General features: G+C 46.4%; 1 protein-coding gene across 1 annotated transcript; it reads left to right on the forward strand.

Annotated features, from left to right (window-relative positions):
* Nucleotides 1-42: 42 nt before the first annotated feature.
* On the forward strand, nucleotides 43-19,920 carry sik3 (SIK family kinase 3). Its single transcript, XM_079481430.1, has 25 exons — nucleotides 43-347; nucleotides 4,163-4,279; nucleotides 4,361-4,424; nucleotides 4,502-4,663; nucleotides 5,373-5,497; nucleotides 5,569-5,692; nucleotides 5,772-5,890; nucleotides 6,021-6,131; nucleotides 6,216-6,350; nucleotides 6,601-6,672; nucleotides 6,970-7,079; nucleotides 7,187-7,337; nucleotides 9,129-9,281; nucleotides 9,676-9,749; nucleotides 10,158-10,283; nucleotides 10,879-11,020; nucleotides 11,380-11,499; nucleotides 11,581-11,642; nucleotides 11,731-11,840; nucleotides 11,913-12,177; nucleotides 12,786-13,486; nucleotides 13,564-13,700; nucleotides 15,963-16,092; nucleotides 16,164-16,280; nucleotides 18,645-19,920. The coding sequence occupies exons 1-24, from the start codon at nucleotides 117-119 to the stop codon at nucleotides 16,268-16,270; spliced, it is 3,648 nt and encodes a 1,215-aa protein (XP_079337556.1). The 5' UTR covers nucleotides 43-116; the 3' UTR covers nucleotides 16,271-16,280; nucleotides 18,645-19,920.
* The last annotated feature ends 381 nt before the right edge of the window (nucleotides 19,921-20,301 follow it).

Genomic DNA, 20,301 nt, shown 5'->3' on the forward strand with positions numbered 1-20,301 from the left:
ATCCATGAGAGGGCGCTGCGCAAAGGGGCGGGCCCCGGGTCCTGACGCACGAAGGGGGCGTGTCCGGGGAGCGCGCTGCGCGCTCTCGCTTGTTGTTCCCGCAGAGAGGGCAGAAGATGGCGGCCGTGTCGAGCGGGGCTGCTGCCGCCGCCGCCGGGATTCAGCACCCGAACATCGAGCGAGCGCAGCCCGCCGCCTCTATCCGTCACTCCAACGCGAACCGAGCCGCCGCGGGCGTTAGCCGCGCGCCCCTCGCGCGCGTCGGCTACTATGAGATAGAGCGGACCATCGGGAAGGGTAATTTCGCCGTGGTGAAGCTCGCCACGCACATGATCACCAAAGCGAAGGTAAGGCGGATTTACCTCCGTTGATTTAGCCTCGCGCGATACCCGGGGGCAGATTCACGCACTGACACGCGCGCGCTGACGGCGAACGGTGACCAGCGGACTGATGCGGCCTGCGTGTGCGTGCGTGCGTGCGTGCGCGCACGGCTGTGTCGAGTGTGTGTTTACGTGTGTGGATTTACCGTGTGTGTGTGTGTAGCAGTGATGTGTTCGGAGGACAGAGGGATGGACAGATGAAGAGTGTGTGTGGTGATTCGGCAGGGGTCAGCACAGGTCATCTTCAGGGCTTTAATACGTCAGTAATAGACTCATCCGTGTGTTGCCTCTCATCAGTGTCACACAGCACACTATACACACTACACTGACGTCATATCGTGTATTTGAGTGTAGACGTCACAGGTCCATCACTGCTGATCAGATACTATTAAACAACACATGGACACGATATTCACTCGAGTATAGACAGTAGACTCCTGTTGTAGTTGTTTGATTGTTTATTAGTCGTCCACGCTACACAAAAACCATTTGATATTCTACACATGACCTCATGATATACAGACAGAGATGATACACTAACACGAAACTCTTCCTCAGTGACCTGCAGGGCATTACAGCATAGATGTTAAAACACAACAGAAGATATTTTAAGAAATGATTTTGTGTTCATATAATGGAGTGCAGTGTTGTTCTTCTAAATATCTTCTTTTGTTCTGATGAAGAAAGAAACTATAATGTAGATTGTAGCTCATTCTGAAAACACAACACTGCTTCATTATACACACGTGATCAATGTTTGAAATGACACTAAACATCAATAACAGCCTGATGACCGTTGTATATGAGTGGATAATCCACGGCTAGCTGAGCATTAAAGGATTGTAATGCACCTAACGGAGGCAACCACATCGTGCTTTTAAGGGATACTCCACCCTAAAGTGAATCTGGGACTGCCAAAGTAGTGGTTCTGTTGAACGCAAAAGAAGATATTTTGAAGAATGTAGGGAAACAAACAGTTCTGGGACACTGTTGACTGACATTTAAATGGTTTCCTACTATGGCAGTCAATGGTGCTTCAGAACTGTTGGTTGCTCACATTATTACAAAATCTCTCTCTTTGTGTTCAACCCAACAAAGACATTTATACATGTTTGGAACAACTAGAGAGTGAGTAATTCATGACACAATTTTCATTTTTGGGTGGAGTATCCCTTCAAAACTCTCCAATGCAGGGCCACAGAATCACATTGACTGGACCTTTAAACCTGTGACCTTGATGTTGCATTGCTGAGCTACAACAACAGTGATGATGAGGATGATTTCTTTCAGTGTATATGTAGAGTATTGTGTAACCCTTGGTGTCAGCTATTGATTCTTTTACTCTTCCTCACATGTTTGTCATGTTTTCTGCTTTAGACAAACACGTGAGTGTTGTCAGTTTGTGTACACCTTTTCTAGTGATAGTAACAATATTAATGTTCATATGATGTCATTCATTCATTCATTCATTGTGTATGTTGATCAGCAGCACATGAACACACAAGTTATTCTTGAACTGTTTGTTGCGTTTCTATTGAGTATCACTGAGATGTTGAGTTGTGTGTTTTTAATCAAAAGCTTTCATTCATACATCACACACCAGTTTTACTCAAATGATTTTAAGGATTAAATAATACATCGATATGAAGCGATTAGGGCTGTGCGATATTGAGGGAAAATGCGATAGCATGCTAAATAATGCAATATATCAATTTAAATTGGTTTAAAATATATTAAAGAAATGACATAACCAACATATATTTCACATTATTTTCGGAAAAGAAAACATCACTTCAACTTCTGAAAGTGAACAGCCGTGTTTTACTGTTGCATGAAATAAATCTAAATACACCCAACTCACATCCGCCTGCCACATAGATACTATACTATCAGCATCCACCTTAAACTTTGACCGTACATCACTTTTCAAAGAATGAAATAACTCATCTATCGCAAACCATTACATTTCTCATCATTCACATAAAAAAATATCGATATGAGGTACCTGTATTTTGACTCTCTCCATGTCCTCGTGATCACGTAAAATGCGTCATAAGTGAAATGTTAATTTGATATGTTTTGGTTGCATCGCCAGTTATTAAAGGATTCTGTAATATACTGTAATAAATTTGTTTGATTTATTTGAGTTTGTTTACAAAATGTCAGATTTGTTCAATGCAACAGTAAAACACGGCTGTTCACTCTCAGAAGTTGAAGCGATGCTTTCTTTTCCCTAACATAATGTGAAATATATGTTGGTTATATCATTTCTTTAATATATTTAAATGTTTTAATCCATTTCCCCTCAATATCGCACAGCCCTACTGCTTGTGCAAACTAGGCGTGTTAAATTAAAATATGTAATCGTATCGCCGAAGTTGCCAAGTTATAGGCAAATATCCACCGCTGGCAGAGAAAATCAATATCGTATCGTGTAGTGATGAACTGTCAGATTACAGCCCTTAATGATGTCACATACAGGATTGTGTTCTGGTTTTAATGGTTTGAGAGCTGCGGTGTTAAATGTAATTTAGATTGTCAAAGTGTGATCGTGTGAGTTTGTGTTTTTTCAGCATTGACTCACCTAAACCCAGACACTCACATGCTAAAACTTGCTCTTATGTGGAATGCTCAGTCTCTCTCTCTGATGTCTGATCCGTACCCGTATACTCCACCAGTTGAGCTGCAGAAACACTGATTTCAATTCAGTTATAGTTCAGATTTATATCTGCAGTGCTTTTCTCTCTATTGTTTGGAATGTTGCAGAGGAGCTTCACAGAAAACACATGAGAGATGTGTTAGTTACAGGCTTACATACATGTTTTTCATGACAGACATTGGTTTGTATTCCTGTAATGCAGTGAATACAACACTAACAAGAGTAATGTAAATAACCTTGTGTGTGTGTGACATCATTACACTGCGAAGAGGTGATGTCATCATGACCTCACACCTGGCACATCTTTCTCTCTCTCTCTCAGGTGTGCTTCTTCAGCACCTTCACAACGTGTAGACAGTCGCTTACTTGGCACAATACACACACACTGTTGCCATGGCAATATCACATGCTAAATCATGTTGCCGTCTCTACACACACACACACTTCTGTCTCTCTGATTGGATGAGCCATGTTTGAGGTCAGTGGAATATAATTAGTTGATGGTGTGATAAACAAGCAGCAGTGATGTGATGCATCATCATGACCAATGTGTGTGCCGGACAGATGTTTATAAAGCTAAACACTTACACACACATACAGCAGTATGCATCATGAAACTGAGAGAGAGATACAGATGAACAAAGAGAGAGAGAGAGAGAGACTGTTTTATGTCTTATATCCTGGTGTTAGACCATTTGCATGACTAATATCTGCTCTTCTTCAGATTTGTGTGTGTGTCCAGATGTGTTGTGGAGTCACACAGGTTTAGTTTCACACTGATAACATCAGAGAACCGGATCAGATCCAGATATATTAATAGACACACACACACACACACACACACACACAGAGATTTATTGTGGTTGTGTTATATGTAGAGACATGAAGGAATGAATTGTGATGCCTCACAGGACCGCTGTGCACTACACGTTTAACAAACGAGAAAAAGAGAAAATCCTGCTCACAGATGAGTGAGTTTGGCTTGTGGATCAGTCTGTGTGTCTGATGCTCTGGGGTCAGTGGTGATGCTTGTGTTGTTGTGACACAACTCGATGTCAATGTCATTATCTGCTCACGGTTCTCTCTCTCTCTCTCTCTCTCTCTCTCTCTCTGTGTGTGTCAGGTGGCCATTAAGATCGTTGATAAGACTCAGTTGGACGAGGAGAATCTGAAGAAGATCTTTCGTGAGGTTCAGATCATGAAGATGCTGAAACATCCTCACATCATTCGTCTGTACCAGGTGCCCCTCCCTCTTCCTGTCTCATACTCATGGCTGATTGGTCAGGATCTTCTTGTGTGAATGATTGTGTGTGTGTTGTAGGTGATGGAAACTGAGCGTATGATCTATCTGGTGACTGAGTATGCCAGTGGAGGAGAGATCTTCGGTGAGTAAATCTCAAAGACATCACACCGCATGAGACTGTTCCACCGGATTGACTTTCAATGTGTGTGTGTGTGTCAGATCATCTCGTGGCTCATGGACGGATGGCAGAGAAAGACGCTCGGCGGAAGTTTAAGCAGATCGTAGCAGCGGTTTACTTCTGTCACTGTAGAAACATCGTCCACAGAGACCTGAAGGCAGAGAACCTTCTGCTGGACCACAACCTCAACATCAAGATCGCAGGTCTGTGTGTGTACACACTGTGTGTTTGACACATGTCCGTCCAATCGGAGTTTAATGCGTGCGTGCGTGTTTGACACATGTCCATCCAATCTATGTTTGTGAGATGTGTGTGTTTGTTTGATGCGTGTGCGATTGCATGCATGCTTGTTTGATGCATGCATTTGCGTGTGTGCGAGGTGTGTGTTTCATGCTTGATTTGTGTGTGTGTGATTGATTTGTGTGTGTGTGTTTGATGCGCGTGTGTGTTTGATGCGTGCGTGTGTGTTAGATGCGTGTTTTTGATGCGTATGTGTTTTGTGTGTGTGTGTTTGATGCGTGCGTGTGTGTTTGACACATGTCCATCCAATCTATGTTTGTGAGATGTGTGTGTGTTTGCATGTGTGTGTTTGTTTGATGCGTGTGCGATTGCATGCATGCTTGTTTGATGCATGTGTGTGTGTTTGATGCGTGTGTTTGATGCATGTGTTTGTGTTTGATGCGTGTGCGGATGATGCATGCATGCTTGTTTGATGAATGCGTGTGTGTGTGTGCGCGCGCGTGTGTGCGAGGTATGTGTTTCATGCTTGAGTTTCAATATGTGTTTGATGCGTGTCTGTCTGATGCTTGTGTCTGATGCTTGTGTGTGTGTGTACGCGCGTTTGATGCTTGTGTGTTTGATGTGTGTGTGTGAGGTGTTTGTGTGTTTGATGCATGTCTCTGTGTATTGTAGATTTTGGCTTCAGTAATATGTTCTCGCGCGGGCAGCTGTTGAAGACATGGTGTGGCAGTCCTCCTTATGCTGCACCTGAACTCTTTGAGGGGAAAGAGTATGATGGTCCCAAAGTGGACATATGGGTAAAGAGCACACACACACACACACACACACACAGTTGTGCAGGGTTTAACAGTGATCTGTCTGTCTGTAGAGTTTGGGGGTGGTTCTGTATGTTTTGGTGTGTGGAGCTTTACCCTTTGACGGGAGCACGTTACAGAACCTCCGGGCTCGAGTCCTCAGTGGAAAATTCCGAATCCCCTTCTTCATGTCCACAGGTACACACATACACATACATAGACAATCTGCTCCTGACACAGACTTGGTGACCTAAAGAAATGTATGTGTGTGTTTCAGACTGTGAGTATCTGATCAGACACATGTTGGTTCTGGAGCCCAGTCGACGTCTTTCAATGGAGCAGATCTGCAAGAACAAGTGGATGAGACAAGGAGACCCAGACCCAGAGTTTGACAGAGTGAGGCACACACACACACACACACACACATTCCTGGAGGGTTTATGCGTAAATATTCAGTCTGTTAAAACTATTGAAGTTAACTTGACCTCTTCAGGCCGAGTGTTTAAAATGTGTTCACTGGTGTCAGTTGATAGAGGAGTGTGAGCAGGTGAAAGTGGAGCGAGAGACAGAGATGATCAATGAACAGGTGTTAATGGCCATGGCAGAGATGGGCTTCGACCGCGAGCGCACTTTACAGGTGATTACATGCACGCGCGCAAACACACACACACACACACACACACACACTGAAGCTGTGTGTTAACCGTGTGTCCTCCTGCAGTCTCTGCACGCAGACGATTACGATCACTACAGCGCCACCTACAGTCTGCTGTCTGAGAAACTGAAACGACACAAGAGTCTGCGCGTCACTCCGCCCACTCCACGGCCCCCCACCTACCCACTCAATGCTTTACAGGTGCGTACGGCCACAAGCCTTTGATTTCTCTCCTCACATGAGAGGAATATTCATGAGAGAGCATCTCATTTACACGCTGAAGGAAAGCAGCCATCTCACGAGGGATTGTCTGATTTTGTATTTTGCTTAGAAATGGTCGAAAATTTGGGTTTCAGGTCATTGCCAGCGAACCTTTCACTTACAGGAAGTACAAATGACTTTGCGAAAAATATGCGGAGGGTTAGATTCTGTGTGTGTGTTTGTGTTTCAGGATCAGAGTAATTCTGTCAGCATGACGGTTCCTCAGGTGCAGCTTATAAACCCTGAGAATCAGATTGTTGAGGTGAGTTTGATTCACAGTTTTTCTGGGATTGATCCACATCTTTTAAAAGTGCTTTAAACATATCAGAATGAATGCTATACACACAACATTGATAAGAGACCTCGCAGTCCAACATTATTCTCCATGTCAGACTCATGACTGCCACCTGCAGGCTGTACAGCGCTACAGCAGTGTCTGAAGATATATGCTTCTGTTTTTCACAAGATGAGGTTATGGTTTAATCTCTGTGAGTTCGAATGATGGTAGAATGCTAACTAAAGGGAAGTTTTGTTTTGTATCTGTGTATGTCTCGTTCAGCCGGATGGGACGATGGCTCTGGACAGCGATGAGGGAGAAGAACCCAGTCCAGAGGCCATGGCCCGATATCTATCCATGAGACGGCACACTGTGGGTGTACCAGACCCCAGGTACATCTCTCTCCTGGACTTGTTCATTACAGACCACTCCCACTTTACTCCAAACCCCTCCCACCTCATAAAGCCACCGCTGAAGTAGTGTGTGTTGTGTCCGTCAGGGTTGAGATGCAGGAGGATCTACAGAATTTGCCCCCTGGGTTTCCACGTGTGGCCCCGCAGCCACCCTTCCCCCCGCTGGTGCCCAACATGGCACAGATGCATCTGATGCCCACCCCTAACCTACAGCCCACCCAGCAGCTGGAGTACAAGGTGAACACAAAAGCACTCACATGCAAAGACACACACACTCACATGTGCACATCCACACTCGCATGCAGAGACACACACACACACACTCACATGCGCACATACACACTCGCATGCAGAGACACTCACACACTCACTCACATGCGCACATACACACTCGCATGCAGAGACACTCACACACACACACTCACATGCGCACATACACACACACACTCACATGCGCACATACACACTCGCATGCAGAGACACTCACACACACACTTGCATGCAGAGACACTCACACACACACACTCACATGCGCACATACACACTCGCATGCAGAGACACTCACACACACACTTGCATGCAGAGACACTCACACACACACACTCACATGCGCACATACACACTCACATGCAGAGACACTCACACACACACACTCACCTGCGCACATACACACTCACATGCAGAGACACTCACACACACACTCACATGCGCACATACACACTCACATGCAGAGACACTCACACACTCACTCACATGCGCACATACACACTCACATGCAGAGACACTCACACACACACACTCACATGCGCACATACACACTCACATGCAGAGACACTCACACACACACACTCACATGCGCACATACACACTCACATGCAGAGACACTCACACACACACACTCACATGCGCACATACACACTCGCATGCAGAGACACTCACACACACACTCGCATGCAGAGACATTCACACACACACTCGCATGCAGAGACACTCACATGCGCACATACACACTCACATGCAGAGACACTCACACACACTCACTCACATGCGCACATACACACTCACATGCAGAGACACTCACACACACACACTCACATGCGCACATACACACTCACATGCAGAGACACTCACACACACACACTCACATGCGCACATACACACTCACATGCAGAGACACTCACACACACACACTCACATGCGCACATACACACTCGCATGCAGAGACACTCACACACACACTCGCATGCAGAGACATTCACACACACACTCGCATGCAGAGACACTCACATGCGCACATACACACTCACATGCAGAGACACTCACACACACACACTCACATGCGCACATACACACTCACATGCAGAGACACTCACACACACACACTCACATGCGCACATACACACTCACATGCAGAGACACTCACACACACACACTCACATGCGCACATACACACTCACATGCAGAGACACTCACACACACACACACACTCACATGCGCACATACACACTCACATGCAGAGACACTCACACACACACTCACACTCACATGCGCACATACACACTCACATGCAGAGACACTCACACACACACACTCACATGTGCACATCCACACTCGCATGCAGAGACACACACACACACACTCACATGCGCACATACACACTCACATGCAGAGACACTCACACACACACACACACTCACATGCGCACATACACACTCACATGCAGAGACACTCACACACACACACACACTCACATGCGCACATACACACTCACATGCAGAGACACTCACACACTCACTCACATGCGCACATACACACTCACATGCAGAGACACTCACACACACACTCACACTCACATGCGCACATACACACTCACATGCAGAGACACTCACACACTCACTCACATGCGCACATACACACTCACATGCAGAGACACTCACACTCACACACACACTCACTCACATGCGCACATACACACCAACATGCAGACAGACAGATGACAAGCGTCTCTCTCTCTGTGTGTGTGTACAGGAGCAGTGTCTCCTGCAGCCTCCGACTCTTCAGCTCTTGAATGGGATGGGTCCTCTGGGTCGCCGGGCGTCTGACGGTGGAGCTAACATTCAACTTCATGCGCAGCAGCTGTTGAAGAGACCGCGTGGACAATCTCCTCTGGTGGCCAGCCCGGTGAGACAGCGGCAGTCATTATTCATATCAACTACATAGAATAGAATAATGCAGACATACAAACGCCAGTCTGAGCACTGAATCCTGGATTGACATCCCAGAAGGTCGACACACTGAAGTTACCGGAGCAGCTGCAGTTTTTCTGGACAAACCTTTTCAGTTCTCATCTGATTTCAAGAGAACAAAAAGATGATTTAGAAGCTGTAGTTATTTATTGTGATGAAGGTTGTGATAGCACGAGCGGTGTGTTATGGCCCATCACAGCAGCGGTCCAAAGACCGCATGCAGCACAAACTCCTCCCACCTGTGTGATAACCACTCCCACTAAATCATTACACATGCAGCAGAGCATGTCAACTTTGTGTACGTGACAATATGTGTGTGTGTGTGACAGCATCCGATTCCTGTCGTGGCTCCAGTGGATGAGGAGGGTTCTGATGCTGAACCTGATCCAGAAGCCGTGCAGAGGTACGACTGTCCTGTTACACACATCAGTGTGTGTGGGTTACGTGTGCTGTAATGCTGGTGTGTGTGTGTGTGGGAATTGCTGTGCTGGGAGTCTGTTACGCTGCTTTCTGTCTGTCTCTCTGTCTCAGTTTCTTCTAAGAACACACACACACACACACACACATTGACATTCTCTGAAACCGCTGCTGCTGCAGCGACCTCTGACCCTCTCTCTCTCTCTCTCTGCTGTGCTGAGCGGTGTCCGGTCTTCCTCTTGTGGCTTTGCTTTCGTCTAATGGCTTTGCAAAAACAATCTCCTAAAAGGAAGAGCAAACCCGCTGTTATTCTCTGTGCCCATTGGATGTGTGGCCCTCCAGAGACTGGAGGCAGCCAATCAGAGCGCTGATTCCTGCCGCTTCTGTGGTGCAGGTATTTGGCCAACAGTTCGAAGCGCCACAGCACACACGGCGCGGGTCCCTGCCACACGGCCAGCGAGCTCTCAGCAGACTCACAGAGAGGCCGGCAGAGGGGCTGGACCCCCGAGCAGCACTGCCGGTGAGACACACACATCACAAGAGCTGCGAGACACTGAACACACATACACAGCGACTGCATACTCTTCTATACTTCATTACAAACACTTCATAATGAGCAGCAGTAGCAGAGGACTCTTCACTTCCTGTCTACAGAGGAAATGCAGTGTGATGTCACAATGCTTGGGTTTGTGTGTATATGGTTATTGTGTTCATGTGATGAAATGAGTGAGGAGTGTGTTTGTAATTCAGGTGTGATGTATTTCAGTAGTTAACTGTGCATGTCTTCCACGGTCAAAGTGTTGAGTTTATAACACTGATCACAACACTCAGAGTTGCGTGCGCACACACACACTTTACTTATATATTTTTGTGCACCGTTTATTTGTAGACACAAACACACTCGCAGATAACTGAATTGTGTACTGATGAAGTACACACACACTGATACACTCGTACACACAGTGTTGATGTGAGGACCAGCACATTACCAGCAGATTTATTTCATTGGTTTGCGATCTGCTTGAATGATGTTTGCGTTTTCTATTTTTATTTTGAATCCGTTCGAGTACGTGAAGAACAGCAGACTCATCAGATTGTGTGTTTGTGTGTGTCAGGTCGTCATACAAGGACTGTAACACACTTCACCTGCCCATGGAGCGTTTCTCTCCTGTCAGACGCTTCTCTGATGGAGCTGCCACCATCCCGGCCTTCAAGACTCACCTAGAGAACAGCAGTCTCATCAGACAGCTCAAACAGGTAAACTTCTGAGGGAACGACAGCAGATGAACATCCACATGTGTGAGGGCTCATTACGACACGCCTGGAGGGCCGGCACCAAGGCGGAGCACTCGCGGCCCATGCCCTCCGCACACCATTTATGTAACACCTGCTGAAAATACTTAACCAAAATTATTAAAGAAGTTTAAACACAGTGGAAATGAAGAACGCAGCGTAGCCCATGTGTTTACATACAACGCTGTTTCCCACCATTTAATCTGAAATTGATTTGTATAAGTGTGCCCTTGCGTCTTTCGATCTGATGTCACGCACATGTTTGTGTGATGGGTTAGGGGATATCGTTTATGTCTAAATAACTTGCGTATGTTTGTGTTCAGGAGTGTGAACAGCTTCAGAAGATGTACGCAGCGCCTCAGGATGAGCGTCTGTTGGAACACACACAACAACAGCATGTCCTCTACCAGCATGAGCAACATATACTACACCAGCAAATACAGGTCTCTCGCTCACACACACACACACACACACACAACGTGTGATTGTGTACAGATATTACAGTGTTGCCATGTTGTCTACAGGCCCTGTCTTTGGGACATGGAGAAAACCAGCCCAGCAGTCACCTTACATACCAGCTACAGAGGTAATCACACACACGGCCAACAATAGCCTGTAAGAAAGATTACTAGTAAACTGTAGATTTCATTTCTTAACGTGTTTGTGTTTGTTAGGTTGCGTATTCAGCCCTCCAGTCCCCCTCCCAACCATCCCAACAACCATCTCTTCAGGCCAGCCAATCAGAGTCCATCGTCGGGGAGCCAGGGGATGATGCAAGCGCACGGTCAGTGTCGTATGATCAGGGGGCGTGTCCTGTGCGTCGGGCATGATTGACATTGTGAGACTCCTCCCACAGGTGGTCCATCTGCGGTGCAGTTTCAGCATGGCCCCGCCCTCTACCAGTCGCCGAGTGCCAGCCCACCACCCACCAGCCTCCCCCGCATGGCCCAGCCGCAGCCAGACTCCGCTCGCGTGTTAGCCCAGGCCGTCCCTCAACAGGTCACCATTCAGGTGCAAGAGGTGGAGCTCGGGGGCGGAGCCCAACGACAAGGTTTCCTAGCAACGCCGTGTCACAGAGTTCTGGGGAAACAGTTGAGTGCTGATAACGCGGAAAGTCACAGGTGATGTCATTCAGTTCACACGACCCGTGTGTTATGACATGTATGTTTCTGTTGAGTCTGTGCCGTCTCTCCGTCATTTCAATGCAGTGTAACACGCTTTAGTGAATTTAAACTGAATGAAATGTGTTTGTAAGTAATGATTTGTGTAAATATTAATGGAGGACATTAGAGGATGGACAGCTGATCTCAGGTACTTCATCATGATGTTCAGTAGACACACAAAGATGATTGATGGTCATGTGATGTGTGTAGATGTCAGTCAGTTTGTGTTTCATGTGTTCAGCTGTGTTTCTGGGCTTTCATATCAATAGTTCCACAGATGGTTTATTTGAAGTCAACATGAAAATGGCCTTCAGTTCACATGTCTGCTTATTCTAAAGACAGAAGATGTCTGAATATTCTTGCATTAGCACAAACATTCATCTTGACAGTAATAAATGTCTTTGTGAGAGAGAAAAACATTGGTATTTTCAGCTGGCAGCACACAGATCCTTGTGGCATATGAACCAGATCTTTCATGTTGACTTGAATGTTCAGTTTCAGTGTACTGCAGGGTGATGTGGGTTTGGTTATGCTAACGAGACGCGCTGTGATTTGTTCCTTTACAGTTGCAGTCTGAGTCGCTTCCACTGTTCCTCCGCATACGATCAGTTTAACCCGCACTTGTTCGGTGAGGGAGTGCACGGCATGATGGGAATCGTGGGCACCTATAACCCCTACCTGCACGGGCCGTCTCTGAAGGTGCCCGGGCTGGAGGGCTATCAGGGCGGAGCCGGCATGGGTTACGGCAGTCCGTCCGCCCTGCAGCAGGCTCTGCTCTCGCCGACGCCACTGGAATACAGGCCTGGCCATCAGCACGTCACCCCTACGCTTCAGGGCCTCCTCTCGCCCCGGCACTCGCTCACGGGAAACACTGACCCCCGCCTGCCCCCGCAGGACCTGGCGGCGCTGCTGAAACGACAGAGCCCGCGACCGTCCCAGCCCTCCGCTGCCACGCCCACCCGGCAGGACTACGGAGAGATGCTGATGCTGCAGCAGCTGGGCCAGGGGACCGAAAGCTTAGAGCATGCCCCTCCCACGCAGCACTACCATCACCTGCTTCAAATCAGGACCCCGCCTGAATGTCTCGCACCGCCCCTCCCCCACTCCGAGAGCATGGAAGAGGACGAGATGCCGGCCTATGACGAGGGCCTGTTGGCCAAAGCCGCCGCCCCTTGCACAGAAGGACATGAGCTTTGTGGCAGCACGCCCCCGTACTCCTCCCCCGCTCACAGACACGCCTACACATGCAGCGCCGTGAACACGAGAGGTAAACTGGAAGGAGTTTACTTCTGTGTGTTCTGGATTAATGTTATTTTTGATTGATGGATGTTGGGTTTGTTTTAGAGTCGTGTGCTGACGCTGCTGCCGACTGCAGAGATGATCATAACGCTTACAGCTCACGAGCTGCGCAGAGCGACGTGTACAGAGCACGAGGAACATTACAGCGACATCACACCATCCAGACCTGTGACGACGCTTATGTACGTGTGTGGGTCTATGTATCTGTGCGAGCGCATCTCTGTGTGTGTGTGTGTGTGCGCGAGCGCATCTCTGTGTGTGTGTGTGTGTGTGTGTGTGTGTGTACTAGCGCATCTCTGTGTGTGTGTGTGTGTGTACGAGCGCATCTCTGTGTGTGTGTGTGCGTACGAGCGCATCTCTGTGAGTGGGTGCGTACGAGCGCATCTCTGTGTGTGTGTGTGTGTGTGCGCGAGCGCATCTCTGTGTGTGTGTGCGAGCGCATCTGTGTGTGTGTGTGTACTAGCGCATCTCTGTGTGTGTGTGTGTGTGTGTGTGTGTACGAGCGCATCTCTGTGTGTGTGTGTGCGTACGAGCGCATCTCTGTGAGTGGGTGCGTACGAGCGCATCTCTGTGTGTGTGTGTGTGTGTGTGCGCGAGCGCATCTCTGTGTGTGTGTGCGAGCGCATCTGTGTGTGTGTGTGTACTAGCGCATCTCTGTGTGTGTGTGTGTGTGTGTGTACGAGCGCATCTCTGTGTGTGTGTGTGCGTACGAGCGCATCTCTGTGAGTGGGTGCGTACGAGCGCATCGCTGTGTCTGTGTGCGCGAGTGCATCGCTGTGTGTGTTTGTGTACAAGCGCATCTCTGTGTGTGTTTGTGTACAAGCGCATCTCGGTGTGTGTGTTTGTGTACAAGCGCATCTCGGTGTGTGTATGTGTACAAGCGCATCCCTGTGTCTGTGTGCGCGAGTGCATCGCTGTGTGTGTTTGTGTACAAGCGCATCTCTGTGTGTGTTTGTGTACAAGCGCATCTCGGTGTGTGTGTGTGTGTACAAGCGCATCTCTGTGAGTGTGTGTACAAGCGCATCTCTGTGAATGTGTGTACAAGCGCATCTCGGTGTGTGTGTGTGTGTACAAGCGCATCTCTGTGAGTGTTTGTGTGTGTGTGCGAGCGCAACTGTGTGTGTGTGTGTGTGTGTGTGTGTGCGAGCGCAACTCTGTGAGTGTTTGTGTGTGTGTGTTTGTGCGTGCGAGTGCCTCTCTGTGAGTATGTGTGTACGTGCGAGCGCATCTCTGTGTGTGTGTGTGTTTGTGCGTGCGAGTGCCTCTCTGTGAGTATGTGTGTACGTGCAAGCGCATCTCGGTGTGTGTGTGTGTACAAGCGCATCTCTGTGAGTGTTTGTGTGTGTGTGCGAGCGCAACTGTGTGTGTGTGTGTGTGTGTGCGAGCGCAACTCTGTGAGTGTTTGTGTGTGTGTGTTTGTGCGTGCGAGTGCCTCTCTGTGAGTATGTGTGTACGTGCGAGCGCATCTCTGTGTGTGTGTGTGTTTGTGCGTGCGAGTGCCTCTCTGTGAGTATGTGTGTACGTGCAAGCGCATCTCGGTGTGTGTGTGTGTACAAGCGCATCTCTGTGAGTGTTTGTGTGTGTGTGCGAGCGCAACTGTGTGTGTGTGTGTGTGTGTGTGTGTGCGAGCGCAACTCTGTGAGTGTTTGTGTGTGTGTGTTTGTGCGTGCGAGTGCCTCTCTGTGAGTATGTGTGTACGTGCGAGTGCATCTCTGTGTGTGTGTGTGTTTGTGCGTGCGAGTGCCTCTCTGTGAGTATGTGTGTACGTGCAAGCGCATCTCTGTGTGTGTGTGTGTTTGTGCGTGCGAGTGCCTCTCTGTGTGTGTGTGTGCACGAGCGCAACTGTGTGTGTGTGTGTGCACGAGCGCAACTGTGTGTGTGTGTGTGTGCACGAGCGCAACTCTGTGAGTGTTTGTGTGTGTGTGTTTGTGCGTGCGAGTGCCTCTCTGTGAGTATGTGTGTACGTGCGAGCGCATCTCTGTGTGTGTGTGTGTGTGTTTGTGCGTGCGAGTGCCTCTCTGTGAGTGTGTGTGTACGTGCGAGCGCATCTCTGTGTGTGTGTACGAGCGCATCTGTGTGTGTGTGTGCACGAGCGCAACTGTGTGAGTGTGTGTGTGTGCGAGCGCATCTCTGTGTGTGTGTGTGTGTGTTTGTGCGTGCGAGTGCCTCTCTGTGAGTGTGTGTGTACGTGCGAGCGCATCTCTGTGTGTGTGTACGAGCGCATCTGTGTGTGTGTGTGCACGAGCGCAACTGTGTGCGCGCGTCTGTGTGTGCGCATATGTGTGCCTCTGTGTTGGCATCTGTGTGTGTGTATGTTTGTATGCATCTGTGTGTGTGTGTGTGTCTGTGTGCATCTGAGTGAGCATTTGTGTGCCTGCGCTCGTCTGTGTGTGTGTGCTTCTGTGTGCATATTTTTCATCTCAAAATTGTGTCTTTCTCATCAGGAACAGGCAGAGACTATGTCTGGAATGAGCTTATTGGCTGGGAAGGCGCTTAGCTCCGCTCGCATGTCAGACATCCTCAGCCAATCATCTCTGAGCGGAAGCCAGCAGCTGCAACAGCGGGGTGCCACAGGTGTGTACGGAACTCAAACACATGCACACAGACACACACAATGCTGATGTTGTTTTTTTGTGTGTGTTTAGCGTGTGACGTGGAGGCTGCGTGTTACCCATCGTCCTGCACCAGTGACATGCTGCTCAGCTACAAACCCCCTGACCTGCAGTACAGTGTGGAACAGGCCGGGGTCTAAACCAACACAGGTACACGCACACACACATCTGAGGCAGTGGTTGAATAATAATGGCCCTGTGACTAAACCACGTCATCACGTGTGCAGCATGTCATTACAGACATACGTCATGTGTGTGTTTGAAGAAGATTAAATTCAATCATAAATCAAAAGGGTCATATTCGGTGAATCTGTTTTTTCAAACATATTAAGTTGCTGTCTCAGTATGAAGAAACAACTAAAAATCTACAACGCTCAAAGTTCACTGCAGGGCGAGTTCTTCGCTTTTTAAGGACTACAGCAAATGGCCAAAACGAACTACAGCTCTCTGAGACTCTGAGTCTGAGACACGATGACCTCCACCCCTGGGAACACGCGAGGCCTTTTGAGACGCTTTAGGGGCGATTCACACTTTGCATCTAAAACCGCACTGCTTTCTCCTCCTTTCCAAGGCGCCCGGGAGTTTACGCTCTCCTGGCGTCTGCCGTTGCTAAGCAACCATGGGCCACGCTAGCCATTAAACCGAGGAGGTATTAACAAAGGACATATGGATTACATGCACTGAAAGTACCTTGTAATTACTCTGCTACTCAATGTATTAATGCTGTGATCATCTGTGTCACCTTCACTGAGCTTGTCTACAGATGGTTACATCTCAACAACATAAACAAACGTTACTGCGCATGCGCACTTTTGTGAAGACAACTTTTACAAACAATAAAGCGCCTGTAGAAACCCAGAACAACCGTTACTTGGCAAAACTTGTCTCTTGATCAACCTCTAGATGTCAACGTACCACACAGTGTCTTAAAATGTGACAAAACTACACCACCTCAACAAATTGTATATTCAATAAAAGATACAACAAAATTCAACAAATTTTTTATTTAATACAATAATTATACAATAAAATAATAATACAAATGAATATTGACATGAATTATGTTGCAAATAACATGAAAATAACGCTCACCGAATCGGTCAATCACTTCAACATCTGTTGTGAAAACTGTTTAATACACAGATATAGTGTTTGATTGTGTGTTCACACACCTCTTAAAACACTTCTCCGTCTTTTTAAGTGTGGTTACAAACGTCTCCTGGTCCATCTGCTTGTTTTATTATCTGAACTGATAAGGCAGAACTGAAGCTACTGTTATTCCTGTTCATGTAACCGATCTGACGTGCAACTGCTCCGTGTTCTGTTCTTTGCCATAGTAGAAGAGACCTGAGCCTCACGCGCTCGAAACAGTGTTGACTAGAAGGGATACAGCTCCCTCCACTGAGCATGTGCACTTCAACACTGCATCATTTGTGTCACGCTGAAAACACTTGATAATATTGTTTTATTATTGTAATGTTAGGGTAGGTCTAGCGTTAGCTAAAGCCATTTATTGTAATTATATGGTGAGATTTTGCACCACTTCTAGCCGTTGCTGTATCCCATCTAGCCACAACCGCTCTAAGCGGGTGACCAACGACAACAGATTGACCAATCCGAGCGTACGGAAAGAGGGATTATATTGAAACAGGAAAAAAATCCAATCGTTTTGTAAGAAGAGTGACGGAGGTGCGGAATAAAGGTAAAATGTTCAAAATAAAGCAGATTTTTTTCATAAACTAAGTAGGGCTGCTTCTAATAATGATTTTTATTGTCTATTAATCTAGCGATTATTTCTTGCTTAATCTAATAATGATTAAAATTTTTGATTAATCTAGTGATAATTTCTCGCTTAATCTAGTCATGTTTTTAATCGTCGATTTATCTAGCGATTTTTATTCTCTCTTAGTCTAATAATGTTTTTTGGGATTACCTCGAAAAAAAAAATATTTTCTTCCATTATAAAGCATATCATTCTTTTGACTCCACTATATTTCATAAATAAATGTTGTTATTTTATCATAAAAGTGCTTGACTACATTAAAACCACTATTTTTACTTTTAAAAGACTGGATTATATATGTATTAAGTACTGTATTAAAGGTAAAAAACATGTGTTTATGAAATATGAGAGCATGATATATGCTTTACAATGTAGTGAGGTATTTCCCCCCCCCGAGTAAAATCAGAGTAAAAGTTGAACTACTACTGTTTGGTGTTTATTGCACAAAACAATCACGGTATAAAAGTGTCCTTTGCAGAGTGGCATAAAAGCGCTCATGCACATCCTGGACACACAATGATGCGCTTTAAGAACCTTCTCATATTAATAATGTGATTGATTAGATGAGCTTTGATTGTGTCACAGATGTGTTTTGGCACGCCCTGATCCTGATCCCGGGTCAGCATGAGTCCTGAGATCACAAACTCTTCTGCATTTGCGAGCATCAGTTTTTTTTTGTTGGAGAAAACGTGAGGCGGTGTGTGTAACGTGTGATGTTTTCTGTGTTTCAGGGGTGTATTTGCTGTATAAAGGTCATATCCGTCTGCTGTGTTGTGCTGTCATGCCAAATCCTCTTCATCTGTCCGTCGGGTGCTGTGGGTGGGCCTGCAGGCAGGGGGCGGGGCACTCGGCTTCCTCTCGGCCAGCATCACCCTGAAGTTCTCTTTGATTGGACCCAGCGAGTGCCGCTCCGTCTGCTGCTGACCAATAATCATTCATCCACCCACCCCCACCCAAACACCCCCTCTTATGGTTGCCATAGCAGCGCTCTCGGTGTACGAGGCAAACGCACACAGAGTCTTATATAAACACACACACACGCACGCAAACACGCACACAAACAAACAAACACAGAGACTCTATTACCAAACGCCACAAACCCAAAGTATTTCACTGAAGCCTGTGTTAGTTCACCTGTCGCCTCGCTCCGCACGAGCGCTGATGATGATGATGATGATGATGAAGATCCTCGAGCCTGCGGTAGAGGGGGCACATGGCTCCCTCTCTACTTTTTTCTCTTTTTTATTTTTAAAGCATTTTTATGGCTAATGTTCTGTAGAAATTATGATCATTCTTCTTCTTGTTTTATGGTTATAATTAAAACGATGACGGTTATTATTCAAATGGTTCTGTGTTGCAGCCGCAGCAGCGTTTGTTTCCTCACAAACTTTGTTTTGCACTTTGTGTTTTTGTGACTGTTTATTTTCTCCCTGTTTCCACTTCATCCTTCTTCATTCCATCCATCCCCCTCTCTCTCTCTCTCTCTCTCTCTCTCTCTCTCTCTCTCTCTCTCAGATGTCAATGAGAGATGAATTGTGGGTAGTGGATTTTAGTAGTGCTTAAACATTTTCTAACAAGCTTCATTTCTGTTTCAAAGCTTTTATCAGTTTTTGTGGATGTTGTTAAAACGCTTTGTATTCTATTGAGTTTTTGTTCGGATGTCATATTGATGTTTTTAGCCAAATTAAGTTACAGACAGAGAGAGAGAGAGAGAGAGAGAGAGAGAGAGAGAGAGAGTTGTTTCATTTTTCTGGCTTGTGAAGAGTTGAAAGCAAAGCGACTGGAGATCTGATGACGTCTGCAGATCTTCAATTTGACCAAACTTTACATCCGGCGTGTGATCTGAGTTGAGACGACCGTCATCTCGTTCTTGTCCACTTCTGTTCTTTCATTCTTCTGTCATTTTGTTCCTTTTTTTGACTTAAAGTGCAACTACATTTAAAAAAGAATTCCAAACAAACTGAAAGAAATAATAAATATATATAAATAAAGAAATGAATATGACAGAAATGTGTTTGCCGTCTGTTCTTTTGTGCCGATGACTCCAGAACAATCAGAGAGACTCATTCAGTTTCACTCAAAAATACAAATTCTCTCATCATTTATTCCCCTGAATCTTGTTTGTCATTGTTTCTTCACATTGGCTCAGAAATGTTTGGACTGTTTTTTCCCCTTAAGTAAAACTGTAACACTTTACAATAAGGTGCTATTTGTTAACGATGAGTCAATGCATTAACTAACAATGAACAACACTTCTACAGCATTTATTCATCTTAGTTTATGTGAATCTCAGCATTTACTAATACGTTATTAAAATAACACGTTGTCACTATTATGACCAGCTCGTTTCAAATCGCACATGAAAGAGGGATCAACCAAAACGTTCAA

The sequence above is a fragment of the Barbatula barbatula genome (assembly GCF_947034865.1).
Source record: "Barbatula barbatula genome assembly, chromosome: 19".
In the NCBI taxonomy this organism is placed as follows: Eukaryota; Metazoa; Chordata; class Actinopteri; order Cypriniformes; family Nemacheilidae; genus Barbatula; species Barbatula barbatula.